Raw genomic sequence first — 12,334 nt, forward strand, 5'->3', positions numbered from 1 at the left:
GTGAGATCTCCACACTCATCATGCATACTTTCCTTCCAGAATTAAACCATGCAAACGATAGATGAAGATGAAAATGAATCAATTACTATAATTCAACCATACGCCGCTAGACAACAAAGGGGTATGTAGTATAACCATAACCATAAACAATTATCCTGTAACCAGAATCATGCATGCAACTAGACCAATCCAAAGCCAAGCACCAAATCAACCAAGGTAGGGCCTATCTACTCAACAAGGGGACTCCCCACTCGCGGCTTATACGCCAGACTCTTTCGTCTGGCAGCCTCCAGTTTGGCCCGCAGCTTCTGGTTTGGCTCGCGAGCCGCAGCCGGCGTCGTAAAGAGACCTTGCCGGGTCTGTTTCGGGGGACAGGTCTGCTGAACGAGTTTCGTCCGCTGCGACAAATAGAATGGAGTGGCTGGGGACATGCCAATGGCATCCATGTCGAAGGTGTAGCCCGGAGTCTTCGGCGTGTGGCAGTACTGCTGGTCTGCTTCCGTGTGACCGGCGCCAATCTTGGGAGTGGCGTCGGGGGTAGACGGTTCATCGCGCGAAGAGGGCGTTGAATCTCTGGGGATGGATTGTTTGGGAGGGGCAAGGCCGGATCGTCTGCGGTTTGCAGATGCACTCCCTGCGTCGGTCTTGACGAGAGTGCCGTTGACGTTGCTCAGAGCGCGTGGCTCCATGCTCTTGCGACGCTTGGCACCACCACGGGGGATGATTGATAGGTCGACTTCGTAGTGTGACTCATCTAGCCATTTGTTCTCGCGTTCGCAGCTGCGGAATGTTAGTACCGTGCATCTATTGCAGACGGGCAGAAAAACTTACTCAAGGACCCAGCCGACTCCAACACACTTGACAAGGCCTCTGGCATGTCGGACCTTCTCCAGAGTTCGAACACCTCCATCCTTGTAGACGACATGGGTGATTCCCACTTTGCCCTCCTTGGGCTCTGTGCCCTCCTCCGGAGATACACTGGCACGAGGGTTCCACGACCAGTTCTTCACACACCGGGCTCCCATTTGCTGCAGAAGCTCAATGAAAATGCCACTAGCGTCCTCTCCCTCAGTTGTGTGCACATCCACATATACGACAGAGCCCTGTAGAGCGAGCTTAGGAACGTCAATGCTTGTACGAGGCGCTTTCGTTTTCTTCTTCGGGCTGGGAGAGTACGACGGCCGTTTGGGCGGTGCAGGTTTCTGAGCCTCAGTCGGTTTCTTGGCTGTTTCAGGGGTATACGATTGACCGAGTGATGGACGCGCAGCGGCTCTTTGCAGCCGAGGCGATTTGCGAGGTGAGAGCTGAGGGGCATTCTGCGCGACGGGTGCAGTCGTGGACATGCGAGGTCTGGATGAGCGCACTGGGGATGGGGCAGAGAGCGAAAGACCACGCTTGCGCGACATCTTCAACGGTGATATTTGGCCTTCAGGCTTGAGTGGAACTTTAGAAACCGTGTGAACAGTCTGCATCTCAGGAATCCTGTTCTTCGTGGGCGTGGAAGGTGCAAGAACAGGAACGTCCCCGAGCTCTCTTTCCTTTCCTGGTTGCGACTCTGAAGCGAGACCAGGGCTGTCAGGCACTGACGGCAGTTCTGCATAGGCGTTCTCCTTATCCTCGCTTGTGTCAGCCACAGCCTCCTTGCTGCCGTTAGCTTCCTCTGTCACTGGCTGCTCCACAGGCTCCTCGAGGATGTCAGCCTCGTCAGCTTGTTGTGAACCCTGATCTTCATCTTCGTAGATTTGAGGAACATCAGCATGGTTGTCTGTTTCCTGCAAACTGTCAGGTTCAACCGACGAAACCTCCGCTTGACTGGGCACATCGCTTATAGGCTGTGACTGCTCTTCATCCTCGTATACAGCGGGCATATCGGCATCATTGCGGTCTTCCTCCAGAATAGGCGAGTTGGGCAATGAAGCCTTCTCTGGGCTTGGCTCATCACCGACTGGTTCTGGAACCTCATCTTGCTCTTCAGGTTGAGACATATCAACATCATCCGTGTCTTCTTGCGGTGTTGGCACCTCGGCTGATGAAGGTTCATTTGGCTCCTCGGCAACTGGTTCCGGTTCCTGCTCCTCATCCTCATTGTACTGCAGCACGTCGGCATCTTCGCTCTGTTCCTGCAAAGCAGGCGAACCAGGCAATGTAGTATTCTCTTGGATTTGTTCCTCAATATCAGCTTCAGGCTCCTGCTCTGCAACTTCCGCAACCTCAGGCACATCGACCTCTTCCCGCTCTTGCTGCGAAATTGGAGGCTCAGACGATGAAGCTTCCGCTTGCCTTGACACATCGGGATATGAGACCTCAGAGGCATGGGTAACGTTGCTAGACCTCCTGCTGCGGCCTCCCAAAGAGAAGATGCCCCTTCTAGGGCGCCTCGCCTGCGCCTTCTCAGGGCTATCAGCCTTCCACTGTCTGAACTGTTGCGCCAGTGGTGTGAAACGAGGAGCGTTGTCGAAGAGTAGTCCTCGAGTGGATCTACGGCGAGGCGTTGCTTGACTGTGCTCAACGAATGGGTCCGAAAGGTCGACGCCGTTTTGCGCCCCACTGCCCATGGCTGGTGCAGCTGTAGGAACATTCCTCGTGCTGCGCCTTATTGGGCTTTCAAGGATACGAACGGGAGAAAGAACACGCCTGGAGGCGTTCTGAGCCTGGCGCGAAGGACTGAAAGGATCTTCTGCTTCTTCGACCTCGTAAGGCTGGATGGGAATGAGGTTGGGTGGAATCCGCTCGGTCGCTTCGAACCCCACGAGCGTTGGTTCACTGTCATCGAATGTGTACTGGTCGTCCACATCATCGAAGTCGTCGAAAGCTGCAGCATTTTCTTCGTCGCTCGCCTCCAGCATATCCGGGTCATCTTCCGTCTCCGAGCCATCACGCTCATCATTCACAGGATCGGAGGCTGTTGCGTGTTCGACGAAGACATCCTCAAGGCCTTCAACCAAGCTACTTCTTAGTCCTGTCCTGGCTGGACCTCGAGATTTTTCAACTGCCGGCTTTGCTGATTCGATGTGCTCTTCCGCCTCGTGACTGGGTTGCTCGACGTTTTCTTGATCGCGCCCGACTGAAGCCTCTTCTTCAACTCTGGGTTGGCACGTCTCACTGTGCTTTTCCGGGCTAAGATCCTTCTCGGGCCGCGAAACGTAAATGTCTTCCATTTCCACGGTGTCCTCCCTAGCATCGGGCGCGGAAACATCAGCATCAAGCTCCGGACCATCTTCAGCGTGTTCGGTGGCCTGCCCATGAGCCTCATGCTCATCCCTCTTCTCAACAGGTTCTTCATCCTTACCCGGGGAATGAGTCTGCTCAGCCTCGGGTTCTCTGACAGTTTCAACAACAGGCTCGGAAACGGGTTCTTCGACCGCACGTTCAGCAGGTTCCTCGGTAGACTCTGCCGCTTCTTTTTCGACGGATTCCTCGACGGTCTCCTCCATGGGTGGCTCCACTGACTCCTCGGCAAGTTCTTCCATGGGTTCCTCAACAGGATCATCGATATGCTCAGTCGGCTCAATCATAGTCTCTTCAGCCGCATCCTCTGCATGTTCCTCCATAGGCTCGTCGATAGGCTCCTCCACGGGCTCGTCCGTAGGCTTAACTGACTCATCGACATTTTCTTCCATGGGATCGTCCCTGATCTCTTCTTCGAAGTCTTCTTCGAACTCCTCCATAGGCTCCTCAGTGGCCTCGTCTGACTCGTCAGCAGGCTGTTCGACATGCTGGTCTTTGTGAAAGTCGCTGTCGATATGCTCATGAGCAGTGACCTCCTCAGCCGCATTGTTGCTGTCCTCCTGCTCGTACTCTATGGTCTGTTCCCGGTCGTACTCTTCGTGCAGAGCATCTTCGTCGGACTCTTCCGCAACGGCCGGGGATTGCGCATGAATTTCCTTGATTGTATCGTTATCATCCACTGTCTCCGCCAGCTCTTCACCAGCCTGTTCATCTTCACTTTCAACATTCTCGGTTCTCTCGAAATCGGTCATTCTAAGCGGCGATTCGTCGACGTCAGGAGTAGCAGGTTCTGCCACATCATGAGTAGTGTCAACTTGAACATCCTCGGCTATGGTGCTTCTGCTTGCAAACAACGAGCTTTTGAATGGTGAAGCAATCCTTTTTGCCGGGCTTTGCAGGAAGGAGACACTATGTCTCAATGGGGTTGACGTGGATTCGGCATGGGCCTGTGACGTGAACGACGCCCCGAATAGGCCCTTTCTGGGCGACGACTTGAGCGGAGAATTGTGCCCCGGGGTAAAGTTAGGCTGCGACAAAGGCTTGCCACTGTCCAGAAAGATACTACCACGCTTCGGGGTCTCCAAGTGTGCCTTCCTGGGCGACAGCTTGAGAGGTGAATTGTGCGTCGGAGAGAGATGCGGTTGCGATAATGACTTAGGGTCGTCGCGGAGTGCGAATCCTCCACGCTTGGGTGTTTCTCTCAGTGAGAAATTGAAAGGCGAGGGGGGTGGTCGACGAGCAGGACTGGACATAAGGAGGGTATCATTAAAGTCGATCGATCGTCTAGGGCCCGGCAGAGGCTCGCCATTCTCGTCGAGTGATTTCCGGAACTTCCCAGTGATGTTAATCTTCTTTACTGGTGAACTAAGGCCGGTATTTTCTGATCCGTGTTTGTGGGGTGAGTCGACAACAAACTTGACCTGATCTTTGTCGCCGCTCAGCTCATCGTCCTCGTCCGAGTCGGCATAAGACGAAAGCGCTTTGGCGACCTGTGTTGCCTTCTTTGGCGAAAGAGGCTTAGGAGCATCCTTCTTGGCCGTTGCCGGCTTTCGGCCCTTGCCGGAGGTTGCTGCAGGTTTGCGAACTGGCTTAGACGCAAGACCCGCCGGACGTCCAGGCCCAATTGTTCCCCGTCGTCTTCCAGCAGCTGGCGGGGGAGATGGCTCGCTCATTTCTTCCTCTGCAGTCTCTGACGGGTCCTGGAATGTAACCTTCTTCTTCTTCGCCGGTCCACGCAGCATGTTCGATCTCGCGGTCGCAGAGTTCGTCGCAATATACACACGCTTGGGCGCTTCCTGTGATGAAGAGAAATCGATATCGGTGAAACCCTTCGCATTCAATCGCGTGTTCTCCTTCACCGGATCGACCGGCCGGGTCGACTTTGCTGTTGTAGTACCCTTCGGACGTCCGCGCGTCTTTGGGGCGGTTTCAGTCTTTGCGGGCGTCGCAGGCTTGGTCCTTGGTCTCCCGGCGCGCTTCTTCGGCGCGTCCGACTGAGCAAGGTCGTTATCATTGTCGCTGCCCAATTCTGCATTTGTCGTGGTTGCGGGCTTCCTACCACGACCTGTTGTGGTGGTTGTGGTAGTTGTGGTTTTAGTCGTGGGTCTGCCCTTAGGTTTCGCTGCCGTCGCCGTTGTCTTCCTTTCGGGCAACATGCCTAGTTCATCATCTGTCGAATCATCTGTATCTTCCTCCACCGGCCGGCTTGCTGCTGCTGTTGTCCGGCTACCTCTTTTCCTCGCTTCGGTGGCAGAGCTAGGTGCCTTGGCTTTTGTCGTCTTAGGCGCAGCTCTAGTAGATGTAGTAGTCGTTGATCCCTTGGTTCGTGTGCGCGTCGTCCGCTTTGGCGGCGACTGCGGAATGACTGCTGCGCGAGCCATTGTGTGTTGATGATATTCGGAGTGGGTAAATACTACCGCGCGGGAGGTTCGAGGTGGGTGTTGTTGATGTCCCGCTTCTGTTATGGTCTGTCGGCGGCGGTGGGGACTCAGTATTGAATTGCCGTGCTCATTGTGCGTCCACTGGCGATAAGTGAACAATCACTTGCTTTAACCCCGGAAGCTCGTATGCAGGGTTAAAGTAAGCAGGGGATGGTGGTGGTCGAGTTGGCGTGGTTGTTGACTCGTTAGCAGTGGAGGCCGATCATCAAAGTCGCCCAAGTGGACGCTCCTGTTTGTGGCCGCTTGCTTGTTTGGGCGATCGGGCGGTGGTTTCTGTGGTAACGCAACACGTGAGGGAAAAGTGGGCTGCCTCATCCGGAGTCGAGCACGTCAATCACCTCGTCCATTTCATGGAATGCCTTGGACTTCAGCATTATATACTTTGCGTACATTTGAAACTACTGTGCATTCACTTTTCTGTGCCGGAAAGTTCCACTACGAAATATACACCAAACCCATACATACACATTAAACAGCCGGAAATGTCCTACATAAACGCCGAAACAGTCGCAGCAGTCATCACAGTCGCAAAAACAACAGGCAACACAGCGAGCGCAGCATTATCAAACACCGTACGGGGCTCGTAAGTAGCCGGAGTCGAGCTATTCGTAGTGCCATTCCAGCAATACCTCTCAAAGCACCGATTACACTGAGCCGGCACCGTAGTGTTAGTCCGTTCGAATGAGCGACTCAAAACAGCACACGCAACGCAAGCAGACCATTCCGCATCGCGACTATTGTTCCCCATCGTGGCCACATCATAACCATTGAGAATGATACTGTCTCTCTGCGACTCGGAGTAACTCGGATCAAATGTCGACACGTTCGAGTAAGTCACATACGGAAAGTTAGGAATGTAAACAACCAACGGTGCCGGTCCGGTGGTATTGGACGAGTTGCATCCGAAGAACGTCGATCGCGCGTTGAGCCCCTCGTTAACGAAGGTGTTCTGATCGGGGATGGCAGGGAAGGCAGTTCCATTGCCGATGCCCGTAGAGTTTAAGCTGCGCTCGTAGGTAGCGACTAGAGCCGTGCCGTTAGGCCAGTTGTACTGCGTGTCTGCGGAGGAGTCTACCGCGAAGATAACGTCGACGTGACGCTCTGGCTGGATGAGGGGATGCAAAGGAATGTTTTGGAGGTCTTCGCCGCCGTCCACAAGGTCGAGGGCTGTTTGGTTTGCGGATGGTGAGGTGGAGTTAGCCCAGTGGTAGAAGGGGTTGGGGGCGTAAACTGCTATGTCTTGGTTGTCTTCGCCGAGGTCTTCTAGGATGCTTGCCAATGCGCTTCTTATGAAGCTGGGTAGGCTGGTTGAGTTGACTTGGAGGAGGAATTGGTTGAAGAGGGTGGATGAGGTTCCCATGATGAAGCCGCCATTGTCGAACCCACGGACGCAGCTCTCATTGCTTGGAAGGGTTCCGGCTACGAAGCGTGAGCCCACATACTGTAAGGGGACGAAGCCGTATACCGTTGGGTCGAAGGTGCCGAATTCCCAGGGATTGAACTCGTAGATTGTGGCATTGCTGCTGATGAGTAGCTCGCCTGGGTACCGGCCGTCGGCGACAAGTATAGGCATTGGCATTTCTGCGTTTCTGAAGGAGTTGGTCAGGGCTATGGATGACCAGGTGTAGTTGATTCCTCCGGCGGTGGCGTTGACGAGCTGGTATGAAAGAGCGCGGCCCCTGGTGGGCATCAGTATTGCTGCTGGTCGTAAGTTGGGTGGGCTCATACCAATAATCAGTAATGGATGTCTGATAGCCTGCATCTTCCTTCCCAGACACTGCATCATGTATGTCTCTGTAGTAGCTTGCAGTATCTATGATTTGGATGCTATCCCCGTCAGGACCTTCGAAGATCGAGTTCTGGAACTGCCAAACATCCCCAGGATCGTAGGTCTGAAGCGACGAGATGGTGGAGAAATTGTTCAGATAGATAGATCCCACCAGCCATCCCCCACCACTGAGGCCAGCCAGGTATGTCGCCGATTGCAGCAACCCACCCAGCTGACCCCTGCTTGTAGAATTGACTGTACGGTTATCAAAGGCCTTGATTGCCCCAGCACCGTTCATCAGAGCCCGGTATCCTCCACCAGAGACAGCAATACCAATATTAGGCAAGTTGGAGGTGTTACTCGAAATGCGGTTGATGTACCCCAAAGCATCGAAGTCTGTAATATTAACGTGACCGAAGAAATTCCTCATGCCCGACAGTGTATTGTTCCTCCGAGTTCTCAGCCATGACGATTCGTTCGACGAGAGTGCTGTCGCACTGCGCACCGTGGGACGACTCCCAGAGCATTCGACCGTAGTCGGGGTATATCCATCTGGCGCATTCGGTAGGGCGCGCTGCTGCATCAAATGTCTTCCGTATTCATTGTTGAAGCTAGCACTGATGCCTATTGGAACTCTACAGTTAGACCAGCTCCGGAAACTGCGGGAAGAGGTATAGCAGTGTAATTGAAATTGAAATGATAGTAACAGACCTGAGAATATGCTTGCAAAAGCAAGCAAAGCTACTATGCACTGCATGCTAGCGAGTGTGTTACAGCTTCTATTCTGCAGAATGCAGAAGCCAATGGGTTGGAAAGGTGAGGAACAGCTTTCTCGACGTCTTTACAGCAAGAAAGAGCGACCACTTCAGATTTCCAACCCAACCAAGGCTGCCGCGCAGCCAAGGGTCTTGGGGTTAGACAGGCCATTAGTCGTCAAGCACCAAGATGGAACCAAAGTCTTGGAGATAATCATAGTGACCTCTTTGCTGGCTGTCTGGAGAACCACGGATCTTCAACGAATGATTGGAGGGTCTGTGGAGCGGAGGTAGCATTGAATTGCAGTCCATGGTTTGGAGCACTGTATGTGGAGGCTGGGTTAAACCGGCAATTCCGCAGCTGAGCTGGCATTTAGAGTAGTGGCTGATCGCAGACAACTGAAGAGGATTAAAGTTGGCAAGCCGGACCTGAGCGGGATTGTTCTTGGGCGACACTCTGCTTATTGGGCCTTCTGGAATCTGTATAATTTCATATAGTATTCCAGCTTTGAGCCAGTCAGTCTTCTCTCGAGTGCATTGGAAATCTACATTACAATTTCAGTCGGGGATGAGAGACCCGCAGGGGTCCTGATACTTTCACAAATGGATCCTGATGTCACAGCGATCAGTGGGTCCCGAGATGATGGATGGAATCCACGGAACCAGAAGATCGCTCCCACCAAGCCAGCAAGTTCGTATTCGAGGTGTGTTGCTGCAATCAGCATCAACTCTTCTGTGGTTCGCTCGTGTCCAGTTTTCTAATTTCTGCCACAGAATTTGGTCCGGAATGCAATTAACTTCGGATTAGTATGGTAAATATTCAACTGGAGGATGTCTTCACCGGAGCAACGTCAGCTTACACTAACAGGCATCCATCATTTGAGCTCCTCATGTTACCAGGGTGAAGCTACACTGGCAGAAACAATTATCCCTCGGTAATAAGGTATATACAATCACAACTGCTGATACATCACATCGGTCCGCATCGTATACTTCGTGCCCCTCAAGACCGGATCCCCACCATGAAGCAGATCCATCTGCTGAAACACTAACACCGAGCCCGTCTTCGGAAAGACACGCAAATGCCTTTCCTTCTCTTCATATCGGGCTAGAAAAGACGTCGCCCCTCCCAGAAGCTCTCCCTTCACATCCAGATTCACCTCCCCCTCTCCTCGCTCAGCCCTCTTCATTTCCCTCTTCAACTCCCCAAGGTCCTGCTCCCCGTGCCCATTCAAATACAACTGAATAGTATAATACGACTTCTCCTTCTTATCAGGCGTCATGTATAGCCCATCCCAATGCGGCCGGAAGTACTCCCCTCCTTCATACTTGAGGAACCTCAGCCGCTCATTCAACCGAGTCATTCGATAAGCTCTATTCCGACCTGCCAGGCCCGTCACCCGAGGCTGATTGTCAATCTTATCAATCCCCAGCTCCTTGAAGAATGGAAGTAACCGAGCCAACAGCTTATCTGCTATATCATCGGAATCGTAGATAATGCGCCCACAATTGCGGGTATCAGTCGCGAGCGCTTGCCTGCCATTGCCGATGTTGATCATGGCGCGCTCCCAAGTAGGCGCGGCGGAAGAGTCCCCGGGAGGGATAGTGCTGGCCTCTGCAATGCGAATCAAATCAACGCATTCTTCTTCAGTAAACACATCATCTATGACCGCTGCGCAGAGGTCCTTGTATTCCGGGAGTGGTGGTTGGGAAGTCTCGAAATTAATGCGATGGCATCGAGCGTTGGCAGGCGGTGGCGAGGTAAGGAAACCAGAGGATAATCGCTGCATGGTTGATCTTTGAGTACAGAATGCTCTTAGTATCTGGCTCTTCGTCTATTTCTTCTTCTCTTTATCTTCAATTGAGAAAGTAATTGAGACTTATATATAAGGTGGAATTGCAGGATGAGGCTCAAGGGATGCGTCACCCTATCCCGGCCCCACTGTTGCCTGTAAGCAAGGCTGCAAGGTGGGCAGATCCTGGCTTAGCTGTCACAGCCTCGTATATTTCGGATTCGAATGAGAAGCATTGTAGTAATTTCCGTTCACTTCTTTCGCAGTGTCTTCTATCTCCCATCCATGTGGTCTTACAATTAACGAACGACAAACCCACATTTCCATGTCTCGTGACTAACGCAAGACTGCCATACAGTTGAACCCTTTATACTATCTATACCGTCTGAAATTACCCCCGCAGACCCCAGTTCCGATGGTGGACGTTGAGGGTAATCAGAACTCCCTAGTTCCTATTATTCCGCTAAACCTTTAGAATCCAAGTCAGTATTGTCCAGGTACTAGCGACCGGTACTTCCTCGCCATTCTGAGGCTATAAATAACTTTTGAGTTATTCACCTCGTAATACCAAAAAAGCAGCGCTGTTGGCACTGACTACTACTAGTAGAAAAAGTCACTAACTACCCTTCGCCAGCTATACAAGTCCATAGCGCATGATCCACTACCTTGTAAATCATATCGTCAATATAGACACAATAACTTAACCCCAAAAGCGACCGCTAACAATCCCCCGACCATCGCCGAAGAAGAGCTAGTAAGCAAGCGGAATTAACCTATCGGAGATATGTCTAAGACCGGGTAGGACTTAGGTAGCCATGGTAGTAATCTCACCTTATAAATTCACAGGGAGGGGGTCTTTCTACAAGGTGAACGGGAAACAGGAAATCATTGTCGCCCTGTTCTGCTCGTCTACCATCAACCGTACTACCAAGAGGATCACCATGCCCGAGATTGCCGGAAAGGAAGTCGGCCCTATTGGCTTCGGCCTCATGGGATTGACCTGGAGAGCTACGCCACCGTCCCAGGAGCAGGCGTTTGATGCTATGCGTGCTGCGGTTCAGAATGGATGTATGTCAATGGCCTTCTTTCGTCCTTGCTAGTGGATAAGGTATTTAAAACTAACGCTGATCAATGTTCATGTAGGTACCTGCTGGAACGGTGGTGAAAACTACGGCGCGCTTGATTACAACAGTCTCGTTCTACTCGAGCAATATTTCGAAAAATACCCCGAAGATGCCGACAAGATTGTCTTGAACATCAAGGGCGGCGTAAATCCCGAGACGCACCGGATAGATGCTTCAGCGGAGAATACACGCCGGAGTCTAGATAACTGTATAGCACAGCTGAAAGGTCGCAAGAAGATCGATATGTTCGAATTTGCCCGACGAGACCCGGCCGTGCCCATGCAGGAGACTTTTGATTTGATTGAGAGGGAGTATGTTCAGACAGGCAAGATCGGGGGAATTGCCTTGTCAGAGGTGCGGGCTGAGACGATTCATGAAGCTGTCAAGTATACCAAGGTGCTTGCGGTGGAGGCGGAGCTTTCTTTGTATGTATTTGATATTTTCCTGAAAGTAAAAAAGGTGGGAGGGAATGCTGACTGGAACAGGTTCTCTACTGATATTCTAGATAACGGCGTCGCAGCGGCCTGCGCCCAATATGGGATCCCGATCATTGCCTACTCGCCCATTGGGAGAGGTATGTTGACCGGTCAATTCAAGAAGTTCGACGATCTTCCGCAAGACTCGCTGTTGCGGTCTCTCGACTTCCCGAGATTTCAGCGGGAGAATTTCGAGAAGAATATGCAACTGGTAGAGAAGGTGGAGGATATCGCTAAGAGGAAGGATTGTACCCCTGCGCAGCTAGCTATTAACTGGACGAGAGCACTCTCTAGGCGTCCTGGTATACCAACCATCATTCCTATTCCAGGAGCCACGACTGCGGAGCGGGTAGAGGAGAATGGTAGGCACATCGATATCACAGATGAAGAGATGCAGGAGATTGATGAGATCTTGGCCAAGTTTACCCCAGCTGGTGCACGATACCCTGGTGCCATTCCGGTCAATACCTAGATATATGGGTGCTGAAATCGTGCAGTACAAATGGAGCTCTCGTAAATTCAAATGCTCCTGTATCAAGTGATATATTATACCAGTGTAGCAGACAAGTTAGTCAATTAACGCAGGCCGATAGCCATCTTGTCGGAAGAGCAAAAGACACATCTGGATCCCGGATAGACAGTTACCTTGCGCACAGAACCCTATAGAACTAGTCACGAGTACTGTGCCTACCAATTTGACACCAAGTATCTACTAGAAGCCAACATCCGGACTGAAAAGCCATGTGACA

At 52.2% G+C, this 12,334-nt stretch overlaps 5 protein-coding genes across 5 annotated transcripts; 1 reads left to right on the forward strand and 4 right to left on the reverse strand.

The window, feature by feature from the left end:
* Nucleotides 1-227: 227 nt before the first annotated feature.
* Nucleotides 228-5,609, reverse strand: ASPBRDRAFT_30899 (uncharacterized protein; the record flags this gene model as incomplete). The annotated part of the gene is made up of 2 exons (XM_067622832.1): nucleotides 228-780; nucleotides 832-5,609. The coding sequence occupies 2 exons, from the start codon at nucleotides 5,607-5,609 to the stop codon at nucleotides 228-230; spliced, it is 5,331 nt and encodes a 1,776-aa protein (XP_067478408.1).
* Nucleotides 5,610-5,693: 84 nt separating this feature from the next.
* Nucleotides 5,694-6,070, reverse strand: ASPBRDRAFT_604419 (uncharacterized protein). The gene has a single exon (XM_067628235.1). It carries the CDS (start codon nucleotides 5,982-5,984, stop codon nucleotides 5,778-5,780), a length of 207 nt encoding a protein of 68 aa, XP_067478409.1. The 5' UTR covers nucleotides 5,985-6,070; the 3' UTR covers nucleotides 5,694-5,777.
* On the reverse strand, nucleotides 6,039-8,239 carry ASPBRDRAFT_154199 (lysophospholipase family protein). Its single transcript, XM_067619377.1, has 3 exons — nucleotides 8,149-8,239; nucleotides 7,398-8,061; nucleotides 6,039-7,348 (listed from the first exon to the last, which is right to left on the reverse strand). Exons 1-3 carry the CDS (start codon nucleotides 8,192-8,194, stop codon nucleotides 6,157-6,159), a joined length of 1,902 nt encoding a protein of 633 aa, XP_067478410.1. The 5' UTR covers nucleotides 8,195-8,239; the 3' UTR covers nucleotides 6,039-6,156.
* A 681-nt stretch (nucleotides 8,240-8,920) lies between these two features.
* On the reverse strand, nucleotides 8,921-10,095 carry ASPBRDRAFT_44089 (uncharacterized protein). The gene has a single exon (XM_067625119.1). The coding sequence runs from the start codon at nucleotides 9,980-9,982 to the stop codon at nucleotides 9,146-9,148; it is 837 nt and encodes a 278-aa protein (XP_067478411.1). The 5' UTR covers nucleotides 9,983-10,095; the 3' UTR covers nucleotides 8,921-9,145.
* Nucleotides 10,096-10,926: 831 nt separating this feature from the next.
* Nucleotides 10,927-12,057, forward strand: ASPBRDRAFT_55796 (aldo/keto reductase family protein; the record flags this gene model as incomplete). The annotated part of the gene is made up of 3 exons (XM_067627446.1): nucleotides 10,927-11,053; nucleotides 11,129-11,534; nucleotides 11,595-12,057. 3 exons carry the CDS (start codon nucleotides 10,927-10,929, stop codon nucleotides 12,055-12,057), a joined length of 996 nt encoding a protein of 331 aa, XP_067478412.1.
* Between the last annotated feature and the right edge of the window lie 277 nt (nucleotides 12,058-12,334).

This window comes from Aspergillus brasiliensis (assembly GCF_001889945.1).
Source record: "Aspergillus brasiliensis CBS 101740 unplaced genomic scaffold ASPBRscaffold_7, whole genome shotgun sequence".
Taxonomy (NCBI): domain Eukaryota; kingdom Fungi; phylum Ascomycota; class Eurotiomycetes; order Eurotiales; family Aspergillaceae; genus Aspergillus; species Aspergillus brasiliensis.

Coding starts and splice junctions, on each gene's coding strand:
- ASPBRDRAFT_604419 (XM_067628235.1), bottom strand. CDS start 5,984: ATGAGGCAGCCCACTTTTCCCTCACGTGTTGCGTTACCACAGAAACCA.
- ASPBRDRAFT_154199 (XM_067619377.1), bottom strand. CDS start 8,194: ATGCAGTGCATAGTAGCTTTGCTTGCTTTTGCAAGCATATTCTCAG. Junction 8,062..8,148: donor TTTTGCAAGCATATTCTCAG/GTCTGTTACTAT, acceptor GAGTTCCAATAG/GCATCAGTGCTAGCTTCAAC. Junction 7,349..7,397: donor ACATCCATTACTGATTATTG/GTATGAGCCCAC, acceptor GATGCCCACCAG/GGGCCGCGCTCTTTCATACC.
- ASPBRDRAFT_44089 (XM_067625119.1), bottom strand. CDS start 9,982: ATGCAGCGATTATCCTCTGGTTTCCTTACCTCGCCACCGCCTGCCAAC.